Source organism: Anoplopoma fimbria, chromosome 1 (assembly GCF_027596085.1).
Source record: "Anoplopoma fimbria isolate UVic2021 breed Golden Eagle Sablefish chromosome 1, Afim_UVic_2022, whole genome shotgun sequence".
Classification (NCBI taxonomy): domain Eukaryota; kingdom Metazoa; phylum Chordata; class Actinopteri; order Perciformes; family Anoplopomatidae; genus Anoplopoma; species Anoplopoma fimbria.
In genome coordinates, this window is record NC_072449.1 from 13,982,240 (window position 1) to 14,002,765 (window position 20,526).

Here is a 20,526-nt window from a genome sequence, read left to right on the forward strand (position 1 = left end):
GGTTCATGTTCATGCTGCGGGTTATTTTGTACAGAATGTGTTGACACACTTTGTACGCAACTGGCCTGATGAATGAAGATATTAAAGCTGATCTCCAGTGACTGTGTGCTCGTTTTCTTATAGAATCAGTGTTATGGTAATGCAACTTGTTATAATATATAACATACATATACAAGCAGGTAGTAAAGAGTACTTGTATCAAAGGGCAGTACCAAGGTCAGATGTAGCCCAAAAAAAGACCAAGACATAAATAAAATTCAGAACATTTTAGACCAAAAAGGGAAATAAAGGTTCAGTTTAGTTGTTACTCTGAAGATAGATTATTTAATTCTGTTGCAACATTTTAAATCCTGTTTTTAACATTCTGACATTAACATTCTGACATTAATATTTCATCAAACACCTATTATCAATGTAAAGATATAGAGGAGTAATGTCTAGCTGAGCAGAGGATGAAGTCTCTCTCCCTCTGTGGGTGTTGATATCAGAGCTTCTCCTCTCTTTGTTCACATAGCCAGCGTGATTTTTAGTGCCATTAGTGCACGTGAGCGGGCCTTTTAGTGCCATTAGTGCACGTGAGCGGGCCTTTTAGTGCACGTGAGCGTGCCCCACTCTGCTCTCATACAGAGGTTACAGCCAAGAACCACATCCTGAACGACACTGTCAACATGTTGAGAGGCAATCAAAATTATCCCAGTCCCGGATCTTGCACCTTTAAACTGTGATCCTGTTAATATTTTGAACTTATACCTGAGGAGGTTCAGCTTTTAAAATTGCTGTCTTTTAGGGATGAATTGAGCAGAATGATAGGGATCTTCGAAAAACGTTTAGGGGCTGACTCAATCGGTTGAGTTTTGTTATGCTGCTGCTGAATTTCTCTCAAGATAACGGGTCAGCAAGGAAACTGTTATGGAGCTGAGCAGGAGGACCGGACCACCAAAAGTATTTTTTCCCTTACTGTGCTGTTGTCCATTGTTTCATCTTATATTATTATTCAGCTAACATGTTTAGCTGATCTATTAACAAAAACGTTTTGTTAAGAAATACAGAGTAAGCGGACGTTAACAGTGTATTATATTATATGTATTAAAAGCAAGGGTCATCTTATTCCGTCTTGATTTATTCATTTTAAACTAATCTTAGATTAAATAAATCCTTGTTGGTGCCACACAGCCATGCTCAGAGCTCTGTAAGGCTGCTCTAGGACATAATTGGACATGTTGGTGTTTAGCAGGTGATTTACTCACCCTAACTCAGCGTCATCCTCACAGAGACATTACAATTCAACACATTGCTTATGTAACAAGGCGGTGTGTTATGTGAGATGCGGATGCTTGTCGTGACAAAATGTCTGAGTTTCCAGGCCACAACAGTTTTGGTTTACGACTTTATAACTCTTTGGTGAGCGTTATGTAAATGAGGGCTGGAACGTTTATTATTAGTTTGTGACCAAAGTCTATACTGAAGTAGATCATCTCATCTCATCTCACAGTGACACACACACACACACACACACACACACACACACACACACACACACACACACACACACGATTTCAGTGGAAACACAGACAGGAGGTAGGAGGGCTTCTGTTGTGGCAATTGTGTAATCCCACTCTGACAACAAGAAGGAGTAAGTGAATATCTTACAGTATTTTCACAGAGCATTAAAGGACAAGTGTTTGATGGAAATGTGCACCCTGATGTGAAGTTGACCGAACATATGGGAAGTTCACAGAATCACATGGGCATGAACTTTCACTTCTCTATCACACAATTGCCACAACAGAAGCCCTCCTACCTCCCCACTGATGTCAGGACAGCAGAGTCGCTGCCCATCTTTCGGCGCAGGCTGAAAACTCACCTCTTCAAGAAGTACTACCCTGAGCCTTCCTCGTAGCACTTATTGCATTCGTATTAGTTTGTTGCACTTATTGTTTTCGTAGTAATTTGCTTCTGCACTATACTTTTGCTATGGTTTATGCTTTTAGATGCTTGTTTAAGAAAGGAGATGCACTTATGACTTCTGGTGACTAGTAGTTCTCTTGAATACTTATGTTGAATACACTTCCTGTAAGTCGCTTTGGATAAAAGCATCATGATGATAGTCATAGCCTGTCTGTTTTGAATAGACCAATGAAGCTCTGAGCTTATGTGGCTTTCACACTTTCATTTTCTTTGTTACTTCCTTGAGACCCAGCCAACATGTAGGCAACTGTAGTTGAGGGAGGAGACAAATATATAATTTGGCCTTTCACTAACTTCTAAATAAATATTGGATGCAAGAAGGTATTACAGGATACTTTAACTTGAGTAAAGGCTCACACAGCTTCTGGGAGTGATTCAGCTGTGGAATGCTGGGACTGGTAGCTGTTGATCTCAAACAAGAAGCAGCATACGGAAATACAGAATGATATTTTCTCCAAGATGGAACAATAGTTAGCTGACTGAGGATCAGTTCATGTTTGGCAGAGACAGTGGTATGAACCCATGGGAAGCTCTGATGGCTGGAACAGATGTTTCTGTACAATCACCATGAACTACATATCCATCCAGTGTGCCCTTTGTCCTGATGAGACCTTTTCTGTAGGCTCTTGATAGGAGGACTCTCTGAACACCGCCCACAGTAGAGAATCGAAACCTATCTGAGTAATAAAAAGGCAACTTGTAAAAATATCTCATTTTGCGTCAGATTTGGCAGCACACTTCCTGCAGCTCAGAAACACTGTCGGACAATGGCTTTTACTCAGCAGACACCTTTTTATAACCCAGTAAGTGATTAAGACTTTGTTGTTGTTTTTTACTGAGAAACGCTGTGGTAGTGAGTGAAGGCTGGTCCCGCTCGGGGTTACCTCAGGTCCCGTTGACTTACGTTCACTGGTCGGCAGTAAAACGCAGCAGAACCGGAAAGACTTGCGGGGGTCTTCACGCATAATCAACATCGGTTCTGACTCTATAAATAATTCTGAATATATATATATATATACTTAATATTGCGTCTCAACTCGTTAAAAACACTGTAATATTGCGTCTCAACTCGTTAACAACACTGTGTTGATCATGTTTCCATAATGCATGCGTTGGTGAACAGTGTGAGTACTGCTGGAGTACAAATAGCATTGGTAATGAACCGTGGACCATAGCAGGAAGAGAAGAGAACACTCCCCCATAACAATGGTGTCCAAAACTTAACGGAAAACCGTTAAGTTTGCAATAAATGCATTAAGAGAAAGTAGCATGTTAAAGCTATATGCAGCAGTAGAATAATTACATAAAATATTCATGGACTATTTTTATTTTTATATATATATATTTTATTCCCTCAGCATGGCTGAAACTATTTGCCGTTACAGTTATCTGGAATACCACACCAAATGGAGATCAAACTTTATTGGTCGTCATTAGCCATGCTCAGTCCCGAGACCTACTGTACACATGCACGCGCATACGTGAATGCGCCCGCTGACGTGTCGAGATACCAAACACTGAGAGAATATTTAGTGTAGAGAAAGAAAGAAACAGAAGCTTCTCCGATGAGAAACATTTCAAATGCCAACACTGCCTGACGTGCCTGAAATAAGCACTTATTTAAAGATAAAGATAAAGAGGTTTTTATTTTCATTGTAGTGATACAACGAAATTCCGTTTTGCAGCTCAGCTAACCAGCAGCAGTGTATAATAATAATAATAATAATAATAATAATAATAATAATAATAATAATAATATTTACAACAATATACAAGATAAAAATATACAAAAGGAATACAAAAGTTACTATTTACAGCATTTAAAATGTGTGCAAACAGTGCAGTGAGCTGTGTGTACATAGGAAATGACCAGGGCCTCATGTGAACCGCTGATTAATACCACAGTTTGACCGTCAGAGGGTGAAAAGCTGTTTTACTGCTATCCTCCTCGGGCAGCTGCTCCACACAGCAGCCAATGCACAGCTGCCACAAACCTCCAGATGGAGTGTGACAATGCTGTCACGTCATCATCCAGCAGTATGATGGTGTTCTCTGCGCATGGACGGCCACAGCAGGAACAAATGCATTTATTTGGTCTCATTTTCAAGTATTTAACATGTGTTTATATTTTCAATAACATTCATAAACAACGTTTTGGTTTATCCAACGTAGATCCCTTTTAAATGTCTGGTTTACGTATACAGGATAATGTAAGGTGATGCAGAAATGTCAGTTAAAGTGGTCAGAAACATTCATTAATGCACTAATTCCCTCTTCTCACAATGTATATATCTATTGTGAATTGGATCGCAATGGTTTGTCTTTTTTTAAGAAGTGGGTCCCCATAAAAGAGTTGGGGAAACAAACTTATCTGGAAAATGCAAATAAAAATACACATCGCATAAATGCCAAAAGGAATGAACACAGGAGCCCAAAGAAACAAACAGGAGAATCATGAAACTAAAATGTTTTAATTGTAACTGTATAAAGTATACAGGTGAATAAAAACCCATAATAATAAAACAAAATGCACAGATGTACTTTTAACTGATTAGGAAATAGAAACCTCACTTTTACATAAGTGTTGTTGGAAAGATAGAATGGAAGCCTAAATAAAGGCTTCAGGACGCGGTAATGCCCATGAGACGGTGCAGACATCTGCATAGAACGAGAGCTTTCCCATTGTGTGAGACATGTGAGTGTCTCACACAATGAAAAAAAACATGTCTGATACACTTGCAGTCCAGACAGAAGGTTAGACCGCTGTGGGTTGTATTCATTCAGTCAAACGTTACATCAGTGGTCGTCACAGACAAACCTGGTGGAGATGGAGCAGCTTTCTAGTTTTTAATGAAAGTCTGTGTTTGTACATGTGCACCGAAACAAGAACATATAATTTAGGCTCAGGCTGCTGTACAGTAGGAAGCATCCCAGTCTAACCATGTAAAGTACAGTGATGGACTACAACACATAAGATGGATTTATTTTCTCCAATGGTCAATTCATTTATATAGCCAAATATCACATGCAGATGTTAACCTGTTTAGTCCTGTCCCTTGTAGAGAATCCCCTTCACTGGATCGATCCATGGGGGTCTGCAGGAGGGGAAGTCCATCAGCATCAGTGGACGAGCCCTGCCTGGAGCCGATAGGTCAGACCGCTCTGTTCATCATTTGTTCTCTCTGCTGTTAACATTTTAGCCATTTACCCATTCAGAGATTGTTCCCTTTACTCTTGGCTTCACTCTCACTGTTATTATCATCTCCAGTAGTCTTAATAATACCTAACATTGTCCTTCTGTTTCACAGTGTGTAAAATACTGCCTTTATGCCTGTTCATTATTTGGGTAGCTTGCAACATAAAAACATTTAATCGATATTTTGGCCATTTATATACAATTAAAAATCTAAGTAAGGACAGTTTGTCATAGACCATTAAATGATGATTTTGATTTTTCCAGGTTCCATGTGAATTTACAGTGTGGTTCCAGGACCAATGCGGACATTGCTATCCACCTTAACCCCCGGTATGACAGCCACCCTGGTTATGTGGTTACCAACAGCTTTCAGAATGGCAGCTGGGGCAGTGAGGAGAGGAAGGCCAACTCACCGTTCCCTGCTGGCTCTACCTTCAGCCTCAGCATCACTGTCTCCCGGGATTTCTACCAGGTCTGACTATCTGAAAATAAGCTACTTCGTTTGGTACACAATATTAGAAATTGAATCCAGGCAGATCCTATTTCACAACATTTACAAATCCTGTTAACAGGTCATTTGGAAGAAATTATTATGCAAGGAATAACTAAAACACAGACAGTTTGCCTGCACTCTTGTTCATCCTGAGAGATTTAAAATGAGCCACGATTAAGGCCAAACAGAGAATTGGCGTAGTTATTTGTGATCGCTCATAGGATGAGGAAAGTGGGGAGGAAGTCAGAGATTGGTAGATTGATGGAGTAGAAACATAGATTTTAACACATTTAAAACACAGTTGTATTTTTCTTTATTTATCTCCAGCTGAGCATCAATGGCTGCCACTTCATGGAGTTCAGACACCGTATCCCATTTCACCAGGTGGACACCATCGCAGTAGCTGGGAAAGTAGAAATTTCCTCCATTGCATTCCAGAACTCCATGGTGAGGATGCTACCAGAATAAAGTATGGCATTCATTGTGTTTTCATGTACTGGGTAGTCACTGCTCTAAGAATACCAAACCTTATACATGATTCAACATGGTAAGTAAGAAAAGTTTTATGAAAGGATGAAGGATGATTACAGTGTTTTCCTTCTGTGTTAATTTTTCTGGACAGCAAGCATTCCCCCCTGCGTTTGCTTCACAAGTAGCTTTTCCCACCAATGCTGCGTTCCCTTCTTATCCGGTGGTTCAACCGCAGCATGGATTCCCCTCCTATCCTGGATTCCCCTCCCATCCTGGATTTCCATCCCAGCCCGGATTCCCCTGCCAGCCTGGATTCCCCTCCCAGCCTGGATTTCCTCCAGCAATGCCTGTGAGTATCATGCAGGGTGGAGATACAGTTCTACAGGAACTTTACAGAGCTGCTCTGGGGCAGCACAACACTCACTGGTTAAGTTAAAGGGTCAGTTTGCAGAAATTGCAAGAAAAACAAACATATGTTCCACTTAAGTCCAAGCCGTCCATCGTAGAGAGGGGGGAGATGCAATTATGCTAAAATATGGGGATAACAGTGCACATTTTCAGGCAGTCTTTAGTCTCTCCTTGAGGCATTTGTAGCGTTACACTCAGTAGTTTACATAAAAAGTGACAGAAATAGAATAAAAAAGAGAGCTATAGAGATGTAAACCCTGGCTCCTCCTGTCTAACCTCCACACAGCAGACCAATGATAGTGTGAAGTGGGTGTAAATCTGGAAATGCTGGTTTCAGAAAGTTGCAGGAATATTCAGACAGTCCCCCAAATCCATCGTTGGAAAGGTGTGAGGGGAAGGAGTTTCTGGAGCTATTTGACTGTTCAACCAGCAGCGTACTCATAAGAAGGATGCCTTACAACAAAAGAGGCAGCCAGTTAATTCAAGAATAAACTGCAGTATATTTCCACATTCTGGAAAGGGATTCAACAGATTGTGGTTCATTCCAGTTTGCATTCATGTAGAGGCAAACTCAGAAGCATTAGTCAGTGGTTTGAGGTGGACATGGTTTCCAAAACACCATAGGTTGGGGTGAGTATCGACCACCACAGTCAAGTTAGAAGAAACAGTGAATGATCAAGAGCCAAGGAAGACAAACACAGCTGCCTCAATAGTTGATGATTGAAAACAAACTGAGAAACAGGAAAACTGGACACTACATTGGGCATACATGTCCTGTTCTGTAACAGATCATAGATAACAAAAAGCAACTGCTGTTGCTCTGCTCTACACAGATTAAAACGTTGAAGTGTGGTGCTTCCTGGCCACACCCTGATCAAAACCACAGCAGTTTTATCATCTTTGATCTATAAATGGACTACACCCTTCATTAATTGAACCAGTCCAAGAAAGGATATTTGTATAATTCATTTTCCCTTTCTGTCTCCGTACAGGCTGTTCCATATTGTAGCCCCATCAGTGGTGGACTTAAACCTGGCAGGACCATCACTATCCAGGGGGCTGTTCTCCCCAGTGCCACAAGGTCTGACTTCCTCATTAATGGTTACTAGATTTCACCAGTAACCATTAAACCCACATCGTAGAAATGAAACAACATCACACTACACCTCAAGTCTTAGGAATGTGTAAGCAGAGTGGTTGAGAAAAAGACACAGGCATACACTACAGACTAGCATAAATACACTGATTGCAATTTAATGCATTTTTTAAGTTACAACCAGAGAAGAGGTGAAACTGCTTGGTATATATTTTGCTGGATTCAACTAGCACATTCTACATGACAGAGCCCATTCCTGCCGCCCTACCTACACAGAGATCACACATCTGCCCCTAGACCGTAAGACTGGCCAAAAACTCTAAACTATGCCTAGACTGTGCCTCGACTCTACATCTGTGTCTAGACTTTGTATCTGTGCTTAGACTCTACATCTGTGTCTAGACCTTGTATCTGTGCCTATACTCTACATCTGTGTCTAGACCTTGTATCTGTGCCTATACTCTACATCTGTGTCTAGACCTAGTATCTGTGCCTAGACTCTACATCTTTCTTCACGAAAGTAATTAATCAAGTGTCCTGTTCATGTGTTTGCAAATGTAAACACCACATCCCGTTTTCAGAAACCAGGTACAGATTCAGCCAAGTGATGTAACAGAAATACAAACAGACAGTGACAGGCAGACACTGTTCTGGAGGACTGCTTTCTGGAAGGCTCAGTCTGTGGTTTGTGTTATTGAGAGAACCAAACAAACTGTTGAGGCTCCTCTTTGACTGCAACTGCAGGATGTTGACTTATGAAGCAAATCAAATGTACTAACAAGGCTTTAAAAGAATACAATGCTCAGTTATTCTGTGGCAGGGTTTGTTCTCCAACCAGGAAGTGACTGCTCTTCCTTGTTCCAATAACAATTGTTTCTAGTTTCTTAACTTTTACCGAAGCAATCTGATGATGCTCCATAATTGAAGTTGCTGCCCTGAGAAAGAAAATGTAAAACTCACATTCCTGTCTCGGCCAAAAGGTGATGAGTTTGATATTACACATTGCACATGTTTGCAATATACTAGGAGAGGATACAGATTAGTTAAATGTTGTATTTGTCAGAGATTTTGCCATACCTCCTACCGTAGTAGCTCTTCCTTTAACATCTGTGGGTGTTACCGGCCATTGTACACAATCTCTCAAATCAGTGAGAAGGACTGCTTTATATGTCATGTTAAATTTTGCCATCAATGTGATGAATTATGTTGTTTTGTCAGACATTGAACTTGCTGGATTAGCACAAAACATAACTTCCAGTTATGTTATTTTATCCATTAACAGTTTCTCAATAGATTTCCCAGATGATGTGCTATATCAAGTATAGATGGATATTGCAAAAGAACACTACATATTCCAGTGCCTGGAGATTCCCCACAGCTCATCAAACATCATAGATATTTACAGTAGGCCTAAATGTATTTCACGCAATTGAAAACAAGGTTTTCTGTTAAAAAATGCAGTGAAGTCTTCAAACCTGACTCAGTATCTCATCATTAGGCACATTTTCTTATACTTTAAAATGCTCCTGCACAACCAAAAAAGACTTCATAGAAACTGTTTTCGCCTTCCAAGTAGTAGTTCCTGTGACTATAAACTGACTTACAGTGGGTACGAAAAGTATTCAGACCCCTTTAAATTTTTCACTCTTTGTTTCATTGCAGCCATTTGCTAAAATCGAAAAAGTTCATTTTTTTTCGCATTAATGTACACTCAGCAACCCATCTTGACAGAAAAAAACAGAAATGTAGAAATTTTTGCAAATTTATTGAAAAAGAAAAACTGAAATATCACATGGTCATAAGTATTCAGACCCTTTGCTGTGACACTCATATTTAACTCACATGCTGTCCATTTCTTCTGATCCTCCTTGAGATGGTTCTACTCCTTCATTGGAGTCCAGCTGTGTTTAATTAAACTGATTGGACTTGATTAGGAAAGGCACACACCTGTCTATATAAGACCTTACAGCTCACAGTGCATGTCAGAACAAATGAGAATCATGAGGTCGAAGGAACTGCCCAAGGAGCTCAGAGACAGAATTGTGGCAAGGCACAGATCTGGCCAAGGTTACAAAAGAATTTCTGCAGCACTCAAGGTTCCTAAGAGCACAGTGGCCTCCATAATCCTTAAATGGAAGAAGTATGGGATGACCAGAACTCTTCCTAGACCTGGCTGTCCAGCCAAACTGAGCAATCGTGGGAGAAGAGCCTTGGTGAGAGAGGTAAAGAAGAACCCAAAGATCACTGTGGCTGAGCTCCAGAGATGCAGTAGGGAGATGGGAGAAAGTTCCACAAAGTCAACTATCACTGCAGCCCTCCACCAGTCGGGGCTTTATGGCAGAGTGGCCCGACGGAAGCCTCTCCTCAGTGCAAGACATATGAAAGCCCGCATAGAGTTTGCCAAAAAACACATGGAGGACTCCCAAACTATGAGAAATAAGATTCTCTGGTCTGATGAGACCAAGATTGAACTTTTTGGCGTTAATTCTAAGCGGTATGTGTGGAGAAAACCAGGCACTGCTCATCACCTGCCCAATACAATCCCAACAGTGAAACATGGTGGTGGCAGCATCATGCTATGGGGGTGTTTTTCAGCTGCAGGGACAGGACGACTGGTTGCAATTGAAGGAAAGATGAATGCGGCCAAGTACAGAGATATCCTGGAAGAAAGTGCTCAGGACCTCAGACTGGGCCGAAGGTTCACCTTCCAACAAGACAATGACCCGAAGCACACGGCTAAAATAACAAAGGAGTGGCTTCGGAACAAGTCTGTGACCATTCTTGACTGGCCCAGCCAGAGCCCTGACCTAAACCCAATTGAGCATCTCTGGAGAGACCTGAAAATGGCTGTCCACCAACGTTCACCATCCAACCTGACAGAACTGGAGAGGATCTGCAAGGAAGAATGGCAGAGGATCCCCAAATCCAGGTGTGAGAAACTTGTTGCATCATTCCCAAGAAGACTCATGGCTGTACTAGCTCAAAAGGGTGCTTCTACTCAATACTGAGCAAAGGGTCTGAATACTTATGACCATGTGATATTTCAGTTTTTCTTTTTTAATAAATTTGCAAAAATTTCTACATTTCTGGTTTTTTCTGTCAAGATGGGTTGCTGAGTGTACATTAATGCTGATTAATGTAATGATTTTAGCAAATGGCTCCAATGAAACAAAGGGTGAAAAATTTAAAGGGGTCTGAATACTTTCCGTACCCACTGTATCTGTAAAATTGGTGCTGTTCCCCTTTAAAGACTAAGAAAGCAATCATGCAGGAAGCCCAGTGTCGTGTATTACTCACTCTTTCCCCTGTGTTTCCTCTTAGATTCCATGTGAATCTGACCCATCCCTCTGGCATCGCTCTGCATTACAATGCACGTTTCAGCGAGAACGCTGTGGTTCGAAACACCAAGCAGGGGGCGCAGTGGGGAGCTGAGGAGCGCGGTGGAGGGATTCCCTTCCAGCGGGGAAAGCCTTTCACGGTACCACTACAAACACTGCAATGATTGCACACACTGTCCAGGTGGTGGAACTACACTGATAACACAGAAAAAAGAGCAGTTTGCATCTCCATTACATGAGCTATGTGCATAGTTAAACTAGATCTGAAAAGGTAATTCTGCAGGGGTACAGTGCTTTCCTTCACTTTGATGGACTCCATCATTAAGTATTGGAAATTCAGACCAGGTAAAATACATAAAGGTCAATCTCTGAAGTTCACAATTCTGAGCACAAGTAGTAAATCTGACTATGTTCATTTAGAAATCTGACTTTATTGTCTTTTGTTCCTCTGGATAAACATAAATGTGATGCACAGAAGAGAGGGAATCACAGATAGTGACATGTGAGTTTGAGCTGGTCAGAGCATACAGTACAGGCATCTTCTGACTGATTTATACAACAGTTCCTACTCAAAACTTGCGACAGAAATATTGCCATATTGCCATTGTCTGTTGAAGTGGGTTTAGAATGAGTCTCCGACTCTCAGGTGCAACTGCAATCGGCCTTAATAAGGAAGCTTTAAGCCTTTGGCATTAGCTTATCACATGGGGACATGCAAATGTTATATGTCCAGGACTTTTATTGTGAAGGGAAAGGGCAGTAAGAGTGGATCTGTGGGCTTTTTCACAAAAGCAGAATCAAGAAATTTCAAGATAATAAAAAAACTCAAGTTTCATGTTGGCCAAGCCACGTTGAGGTGCTATGACTAGGTTAAGCCAGGTGTAAGTATTTGAAATGTGTTCATGGCTTTCTTCAACAAACAATGAGGTCGATCACAGTCTAACTGATGCTGTAATGGAGAAGTGGCTCTCCGAACTTTACAGCCAGTGAGCAACAGCTACTAATGTAAGTGTATGGGAAAGCAAAGCATATAATATGTAAATATGGTCACATGGCTGCTGTAATAAAACAGCGGGTAGACAATAGCGGACTGCCTGAACTATCAACTGCTCTCAACCAAAACCGTCATGATTATACCATTCAAGGAGTTACTCGTCATTTGCATACATTAACAGTAGTACACTTTGCCTTAAAAGTGAGAAGTCACTCAAGAAATTTACCATGAAGATCAATTACAACCACTAATCTACAATGCTTGAATATGCTAACTCTATTTGAATTTGTCTGTAAGCCTGTCTGTAACATAATGTTTCACTCATTGTGATTTCTCTCAAACTCCCAGCGGAATAGTGTTCCTTAGGAAAGGAAGGGTTAAATAGATTGTTTTCTCCCTGTTGTCTCATGAATGTACAGTACACTATGTAGACTAGTATTGGTACAGTGAACCGTGTCTTTGCAACTTCATCAGCTATTTCTAATCATCATCTAAGCATCTGCAATAATATTCGTCAAACCTCTAATGACAACAATATGAACAGCAAAATATACGATATAACCCCAAACACTCTAACAGGAACAATGTCACATGAATAATTATAAAAAAAAGTAATGCTCACATGTTAAAATAATAACAGTACTTAACTGAATGGCAATATGTACCTGTGGTATTTTTGATGAATTCACACATAAGAGCGTGGAAAAAGGAATAATCTGTGCGATAAAGCACAAGTTGATGCCCTTATTTCCTGTGCTTAAGTTAAAACTAAGTCAGACTTGTTTCGAAAATAGATTTCTTCTATGGAAGTACTGATGACAAAAACAGCAGTAAGGAAAAATATATTGACATGGGAACTATTCACACTGTGTGAATGCATTCATGTGTTTACAGGACAAATCTTTTTTTTGTTCAGCTGACTGCATTATGTAACAGATTTTCCTAATTTTAACATTTTGCAAGAAGACTACGTGATTAGTAATCCCGCCTATCAATATTCCAAGTTTCAAAAAGATAGAACACTTCTTTTGTGGTCCACTTCCTCCCAGACTTGAGCCAGACATGTCTAAAAGACACTATGTGTGAGACCTTGGTGACTCCTACAGCAGTGGTTGTATAAAAGAACACAAGTTTGTTAGTTTACTGTTATCAGGCAGGCTCTTCAATCTATGCTCATTGCAAAATGCCCTTGTTTTTTTTCCAGATGACTATCTGTTGTGAGAACCACACCTTCAGGATTGTGGCCAATGGGATGCAGGCACACACCTTTAAGCATCGTTTCTATCCCCTCCAACACATCACCACCCTGGAGATCGATGGAGACATCAGCCTGACCTCTGTGGTGGTTTAGAGATCCAGGACCTGTGGCTGGTCTTGATAATCGTAGACACAACATGCTTTCCCTGAAAAAATCCATTGCATTTATTAATGAATCCAGGCTCTTTTGTATAGGCTACTGTATCTTTTTCTCGTGTTTATCCATACTACAAATAATCATTCTCATTTTTATATTGTCATATGCTATACAGCTCCTGAAACATTAAAGGGGAAATCCTTCAACAATTATCAGGTCGAGTCAGTTGGGCTTCATCCAAAGGCATTCTGTATAATGTAGGCAGATAATCTCTGAGGTGAGGGAGACAAGGCAAGTTGAGAAAGAAAAGTAGGCACAACAAAGCTGCAAATCACAACCCACACTTAATGCAGCTGACAACAGAATATTGTACAACCGTTGATTAGTCAACAGCTTGGTATTTGAAAAGTCTGTAAAAAAGGAATAGTGTTGGAAATGCAATTCCCTTTAATTGTGTAATCATTTATGTTAAACATTGAAATTAAAGTATAGTGTGACAACATGTGTTATGATGTGATGAATTCTTACCTGCTGGAACTTGTTAAGAAAAAAGGGAATAAAATGAACAATTGCACAACTGTGGATAACAACATGTTAAACAGGCTACTAAACAATCTACAAATCCCTCATGATTCACTATAACGACGAAGAAATGAATAGGTTTTCCTTTATTTCTATTTTTGATCAGTGCTCTGCAAATTGAGCGCAGCCTGTGAGAATGTGTGTAATGTAATCATGTTTTGTCATGACTAAGATCATCTATTAACTCTATTGGAGGCTGTTATGACAGTTTACGGTTATATATAAGCAAGACTCTGAGGCACAGCAGGGCTAGTTTACTGTAATTATGATAGCATGCTAACATTTGCCCAAATCATTAGACAAATTTACGTTTTGACCTGATGATGGCACTACGGGAAAGGTTGAGGGATCACAATTAAACATAACATGTACACTAAATGTCCTTATGCTCTTCGCCACCATTTGTGTGGTTGGAGGGAAAGTCGGCGTCACCAAAGTCATAAGGATACAACTTCTGAGAACAACGAATGTGTCCAACATTTTGTGCCAACCAATCTGGGAGATGTTGAAATATCTGAAAGGATAGGCTGCATTTTGAAAAAAAAAAAAATGACCTGTTGGTGTACCTCCAGAAAAATATAGGGGATCACTTAAGTCACTAGGATTCATCCTCTGGGGACCATGAACGTAATGCTCAAAATGCAATCTTAATCCATCCAATGGTCTTTTTTTTTGGCTCCCCTGGTGCATCAGCCAGGCTGTAGCTACAATGCCTGTCCGGCAGGGAGCGCTGGTTGACCAGCTTTAGCTGTTGTACTGAACCTTCAGAGCAGGACTGGGAGCAGCCAGCTATGATAACGTTAGCTAGAAGCCAGTCTGCGGCTTCTGTTCCTTCTGTTCCAGCCGAGCTGCACCCAGTATCTGCTGTACTGGAGAACAGTGAGTATTACTTTCTTAAAATAAACATGTGTGATCAAAGTGAGAGCGGGGGACACGATTGTTTGAAGACAGCAGTGTTGAGTCAGGCAGTCAGATCGGGCTCACTGGATCATTCTCACAGGATCCCGATGTGTTGTTCCAGGATCTGCTTCACCAAAAAATGAGGGCAGAGAACTAACGTCAAGGCTGTGGCTGGAGCCAATTAAGTCTGTTTAGCTAGCAAGACGACTCAATGGAAAAGTTCAACCACAACTCAATGTATTACTGTCGCTTTGTGCTTTTTGGAGCTTTTTCTTTTTGTTTGCGGTGGAATGAAAACGCAAATATGTGTTTTATTAGGTAACGTTACCTCATAAACGAAACGGCAGCTATGCTAGCTAATGTAGCCGAAAAGCTACACCTATAATAGCCCTGTCATGCTTTTTGTCCCCCTGTTCTTCACAGTGAGTGCGGACTGGAGGGCTACTACATGTCGCCATTAATTAGTACGTTAGTGTGCAGGTGTTCGCATCGTTTGACCCTCAGCAGTCCGGTAGATGAACAGGAGAGAGAGGGCTTAAAAAAAAAAGTAAAGCACTGCTGAGACCCTTAGCTGTCCTAATGTCCCCTAGACCTGGTTATTAATCCCACAACGGGACGCTAATGTCCACTCAGGGTGCCAGACAGGACAGTCAATGACTTAATACACACTTTTAGGACACCTTTTTGGTGTTGTGGCAAATTAGTATGTTGATAAGAGAACCGGCTGGGCAGCACCATCTTTTTTTTTTTTTTTTTTTTTTTTTTGATATTTCGGCACTGAGTCCTTTTGTTCAGCCACTAAGAGCACTGTGATTTTTTAGCATGTCACTATCTATGTGTTGAGCTAGCATGTGCTAACGTTAAACTGTGACACATTCTAGCTGGGAGTACACAGTACCCCTACTAATGGAGCTCCATGGCCTATGCCATAGTTACAGTAGGAGGCGTTTGTTTTGGGAGCCAGCCTGTGCCGTCCTGTGCAGAGAGGAGGCTCTGTGTGTGTGTGTGTGTGTGTGTGTGTGTGTGTGTGTGTGTGTGTGTGTGTGTGTGTGTGTGTGTGTGTGTGTGTGTGTGTGTGTGTGTGTGTGTGTGTGACACTCAGCAGCTAATGAGAACCAGGCGGGAGGAAGTGTATCTGCCTGTCTGCTTGTGTCAGTTAGTGGCAGGAAGAGTTCCTGATTTTTTTAAAATTTTATTTAGAGTTTTGGAGAGACCCAGTTAAAGATGAGGCCAGAGATATGTTTTGGTCCTACCAAGCTCCTCCAATGAGCCTCTGTGTTGTAAGGATGTTGGAGGACTTCCCATCTACACATGTGGAGAGTTGTAACACGCTGTGAGGTTCTCTTGCAAAATACATGTGTACAAAATATACAAAAGCCAGATGCTAATGCGGAGGAGGATATTTAATACGCTTGTTGCTTCTGTCAGAAGTGATTGCCCATTTTTAACAATTTCTATTATCTCGGCAATACAGTTCTATGATACTGATACAATCATATGTAATTGCAACTAGTGTAATTTCTGATTAAGGTTCAAGTCTCCTACCAGAGGAAAGAAGCTGCTCTCAAGTCTGGTGGTACGGCAGCAGATCATTCTGTACCTCTTATCTCTAGCTTGATAAATAATTGTAGTTGTAAAATGATTGGTGATAAACTAAGTGTAGATGAGATTATATATATATATATATATATATATATATATATATATATATATATATATATAATAAAAATCATTTTTAGTTTACGGAAATAATCAACAATTCATATGTTAATATTGTTAATGATTTAAAATAAATATTTTAAAGCACCAAAAGTCACCCACAGTCTATCGTCACATCAATAAGATGAAGGTTTAATTGATTTTATTTGTCCAGCTTCACATGGAAATCAAATACTCTCCCCCCCTTAATTTTAAGTATTTTGAAGTTTGACACAGTTTGCTCTCCTTATCCCTTTCCCCAGGAGATTCGTCCCTGTTGGCACAACAAAAGCACCTCTGAACTGGAGCTCCGTCTCTTGGGGAAAATAGAGCTGCAGTGGATAGAAACTCAGCGTTACGTTTGTCACCATGTTTAACCTGATGAAAAAGGATAAGGAGAGGGACGGGAGAGGGAAGGAGAAGAAAGATAAAAAGGAGAGGATGTCTGCAGCGGAGCTGCGCAGCCTGGAAGAAATGAGCATGCGGCGCGGCTTCTTCAACCTGAAGAGGGAGTCCAAGCGTGAGTCCAAGAATAAACTGGAGATCTCCAACCCTATTCCAATCAAAGTGGCCAGCAGCAGCGAGCTCACCCTCACTGATATTGAATCGGACGGCTTGAGCAACCGAAGCAGCATGGTTCTGGATGACCAGCTTAGCGCAGCCAGCTCCACTGATGACCTCAAGGGTGAGGGCGGAGGAGGACAGGATGGACATCGCAGCTCAGTACGTGACCGTGTGGTTCAATTTGGTTCACTTGCCAAGACGAACTCCGCACAGGTGGGTCAGATGATGAAACGTTTCTCCTTTTCCCAGAGGAGTAAAGAGGAGAGCCAATCAGAGGGCTCCACTCCCTCAGGCCAGAACTCTGCTGCCCCATCCCCGCAAGTGGAGAGCAAAGTTTTCAGCATGCTCCGCAAGCACAGCCTGAAGCAGCAGCCTGAAGTAGAACCGGCTACCAAAAAGGTCTGCATCCCTGAAGTGGTCGACAAGACCTTCTCTGCACAGCTGCAGCTACCGGCTGTGGTCGCACCGAGCGTGCCAGAAATACGTGAGCTGGAGCTCCAACGCCGCAACACTGGGGACTTTGGATTTTCTTTGCGTCGCACCACTATGCTGGACCGCAGTCCCGATGGAGGAGTGTACCGGCGTGTGGTCCACTTTGCTGAGCCCGGGGCCGGTACCAAAGACCTGGCGCTGGGGCTGGTGCCGGGCGACAGGCTGGTGGAGATAAACGGACGGAATGTGGAGAACAAGAGCCGTGACGAGATAGTGGAGATGATCCGTCAGTCGGGAGACACAGTGAGGCTGAAGGTGCAGCCCATCCTGGAGCTGAGCGAGCTGAGCCGCTGCTGGCTGAGGAACACCGAGGGGCTGCGCAGGGAGGCCAGACATGTAAGCATCACTTTCTTTGTACAAACAGATAAAGGCCACCGTTACCTCTCTCTTTGAGTGGCACCGAGTGGCGCTCTATTTCAATGTCTTCCAATCAAAGAATCTCTTGGTTTTTCAAGTGTCCAGTTTCAGAAATGTTTTGTTCACAGGCTGATTAGCTGTAGCAGAAACACCGCAATGTCCCTGATTCTCAGGAAGGCCGTGTTTGGCCTCTGGTTTGTTGACAAGCTGTTTTTAAGCCATCATATCTCCGTGTCTGATCATGATGTGTGAGGTGAAAATTGCTGGATGACAGCAAAGTCAAGGTGTCATGCTCACTATTTGTGCCTTGTATTGGTTCAGGCCTAAACAAATCGAAAGAATAGCCTGGTTGTATGAGTTTCCACTCCTTCATAAAAGCAGCTGTTAAAATTGTGCTTTCTCGCCGATATGATGCATTTTTTGCGTCAATTATTTATTTATTTACCCTTGAAAGTCCAACTGACGTACGATTGCTCCTGCTTACGCATATGCCCTGTAGATCACTTGTCCCGTGTTCTCCTTTGAGAAATCTCAGAAACCAAAATCTATATTTTATTATATTTTGGTTTCATTAAGCACCCCCTAGTTTTGCAATGATCTGGCATAAAGCAGTAACATCAGTGTTCCTTCTCAGGCAGAGCAGACGGTCACACTGAACCAGACTGCTGGCTGCTACTCTACACAAGAGACACAGAATCTGAACAACAAGCACATTATCTTTGCTGCTCAAGTCTCCCTCTTATCTCACTAACTTACAAACATGAACACATGTTTTGTCCTGCACTTTAGCTTGTTGAAGGAGTTAAACACTCACCAGGGACAAATGCACTGCTGACATCAGTTTGCATGCGATGTAGCTAATTAGCCTGTAAACCGATTTACAAATGTCTCCTGTGTCTGGTTGGTGGGGGGGGGGGGGGCTTCTCTTCAGTACCACTATCAACATCAACACACTGTCTGCCTTTTTATATGAAGACTACAGCTTATTTTATTTACTTTGCCTTCTGTGTAACACCTGCACTCTGGAAGCCTTCTGTCAATCAAAACAGAGTACAGAGTACTACAAAAAGGATGACTACATGTGATTTCAGCCGGACTTTAAGGTATTGACAAATGTAATGGCCGTCATGTAGATGTCTGAGCTGACCGTGGCTGTCTAACCACAACGGAAACAATGATAAAACATCTTCCTTCAACAGAGCCTCAGCTCCTCCAAAGATCCAATAACATGTGTCAGAAATGCTTCTCAAAAGCGATTTACTAAGTTGAGCACTGCGACATCCCAGATTCTCTGGGGGTTATTTGGGTTCTGTTTTTCCCATGTCCTTCTTTTCACAGTAATTGTACGCTGTTTTTCATACATCATATCTAAGCGTCTGGTTAGTGATGAGTGAGTGTCATGGCTCCCCCGCTAACTTTAATGATGCTTTTCTTTTATTGGTTTCAAGAGTCAAATCTTGACACTCATTTCAGCACAGGGTTCCCACGCGTCCAGAAAACCCCCCCCTGGAAAACAGTTGACCAGCTGTTAATGCAAACACATGGAAAATGAGAGAAACAGTCAAATGTCCTGGAAAGACTTATGTTGTCCCTGGAAAATAATCCTTAGACTGAGAATGAACTACTAGGCCATCTATCAGAGCGCCATCTGAAAGGGCCAAATGATGTTCTGGATCATATCAACGCTCTAATGGTAGCTTGTGGACCAGAGTACTTTGAACAGCTTCTCTCAGTTATGTTATGGAAACACTGTGAACACACTTCCATGTTACGTCACATGGTAGCTCATGCAGGTTACGTTCTTCACAACTTGTTTTAAACAACTTGAATAATGTTAAATTGTTTAGCATGTTGTAAGCTTGTTTTGCCGGCAAAGGTTTAGGGTTTGTGATTCATCTCAGGCTAGAAGCAATGGTTTCCATTGTGTGTTGTGCATTGTTTAAAGTTGCATAATAGTAAATGGGGAATAATGTGTCAAAGCAATGAATAGGGGCTGCAAACTCCATCTAAATACTGGCTAACAGTACTTCTTATTTTGCTAGCATCGTCTCTTCAAAGGACCATGGATGACATGAAATGTTTAACTGTTGTTGCAGTAGCTCACAGTGGGTGTGACTAGTCGGGTTTGAGACTCCCCTTAATATTACTGGTAAAGGGGCTAATATATGGTGTGATAAACTGATGCTCAGTGGCAGTGAATAATCCTCGACTCTGACTTTTCAATTGTAAAAGTAAAGTTCAGTCTAGATTTTTCAGTAGGCAAAAGTCTAGGTAGGTTACAATCAATTCAGGCAGCAATGGTTATCATACTTCATGATAAAAAAGAGATTCATAATCATTTGTCAGTGATAAACAAGGGTGCACTGCTGTGAATCACCCACACACATATTTCTTTAATCTAATCTCCACCACAAACCATAATCCTCAACTCTATTTCACTAGTTAACAAAATTCACGATGCAATTTATAAACCCCTATGAAATTGTTTTGAAAGCTATAAACTTTATTGTTATGCAGTGTGTCCTTCAACATCTTAATTGCCATATCAGTGAAGATTGAAACTGACTTTGTCTTGCTGAGACCTACTGCATAAAGCAAGAAAATTGATCAGTTTC

At 41.4% G+C, this 20,526-nt stretch overlaps 2 protein-coding genes across 5 annotated transcripts in view; both read left to right on the plus strand.

Moving 5' to 3' along the window:
• Positions 1-2,659: 2,659 nt before the first annotated feature.
• Positions 2,660-13,820, plus strand: LOC129115934 (galectin-9-like). The gene is made up of 8 exons (XM_054627118.1): positions 2,660-2,771; positions 5,031-5,119; positions 5,429-5,636; positions 5,985-6,104; positions 6,280-6,477; positions 7,529-7,617; positions 10,954-11,110; positions 13,169-13,820. Exons 1-8 carry the CDS (start codon positions 2,736-2,738, stop codon positions 13,313-13,315), a joined length of 1,044 nt encoding a protein of 347 aa, XP_054483093.1. The 5' UTR covers positions 2,660-2,735; the 3' UTR covers positions 13,316-13,820.
• Positions 13,821-14,635: 815 nt separating this feature from the next.
• The window catches only part of LOC129095858 (unconventional myosin-XVIIIa-like), a 130,660-nt gene continuing 124,769 nt past the window's right edge, over positions 14,636-20,526 (plus strand). For 3 of the 4 annotated variants that reach the window (XM_054604446.1, XM_054604455.1, XM_054604490.1), the window contains exons 1-2: positions 14,636-14,779; positions 16,762-17,890. In XM_054604446.1, the coding sequence (XP_054460421.1) occupies positions 16,868-17,890 (1,023 nt within the window). In that variant the 5' untranslated portion in view covers positions 14,636-14,779; positions 16,762-16,867. The remainder of the gene's footprint in view (positions 14,780-16,761; positions 17,891-20,526) is intronic. The other variant, XM_054604464.1, reaches the window with a different exon arrangement.

Bases quoted from the DNA above. Each gene is read 5' to 3' on its own strand.
- LOC129115934 (XM_054627118.1), top strand. From the start codon at position 2,736: ATGGCTTTTACTCAGCAGACACCTTTTTATAACCCA. The intron at 5,120-5,428 runs GTCAGACCGCTC...TGATTTTTCCAG, and splicing joins GCCCTGCCTGGAGCCGATAG to GTTCCATGTGAATTTACAGT. The intron at 6,478-7,528 runs GTGAGTATCATG...GTCTCCGTACAG, and splicing joins GATTTCCTCCAGCAATGCCT to GCTGTTCCATATTGTAGCCC.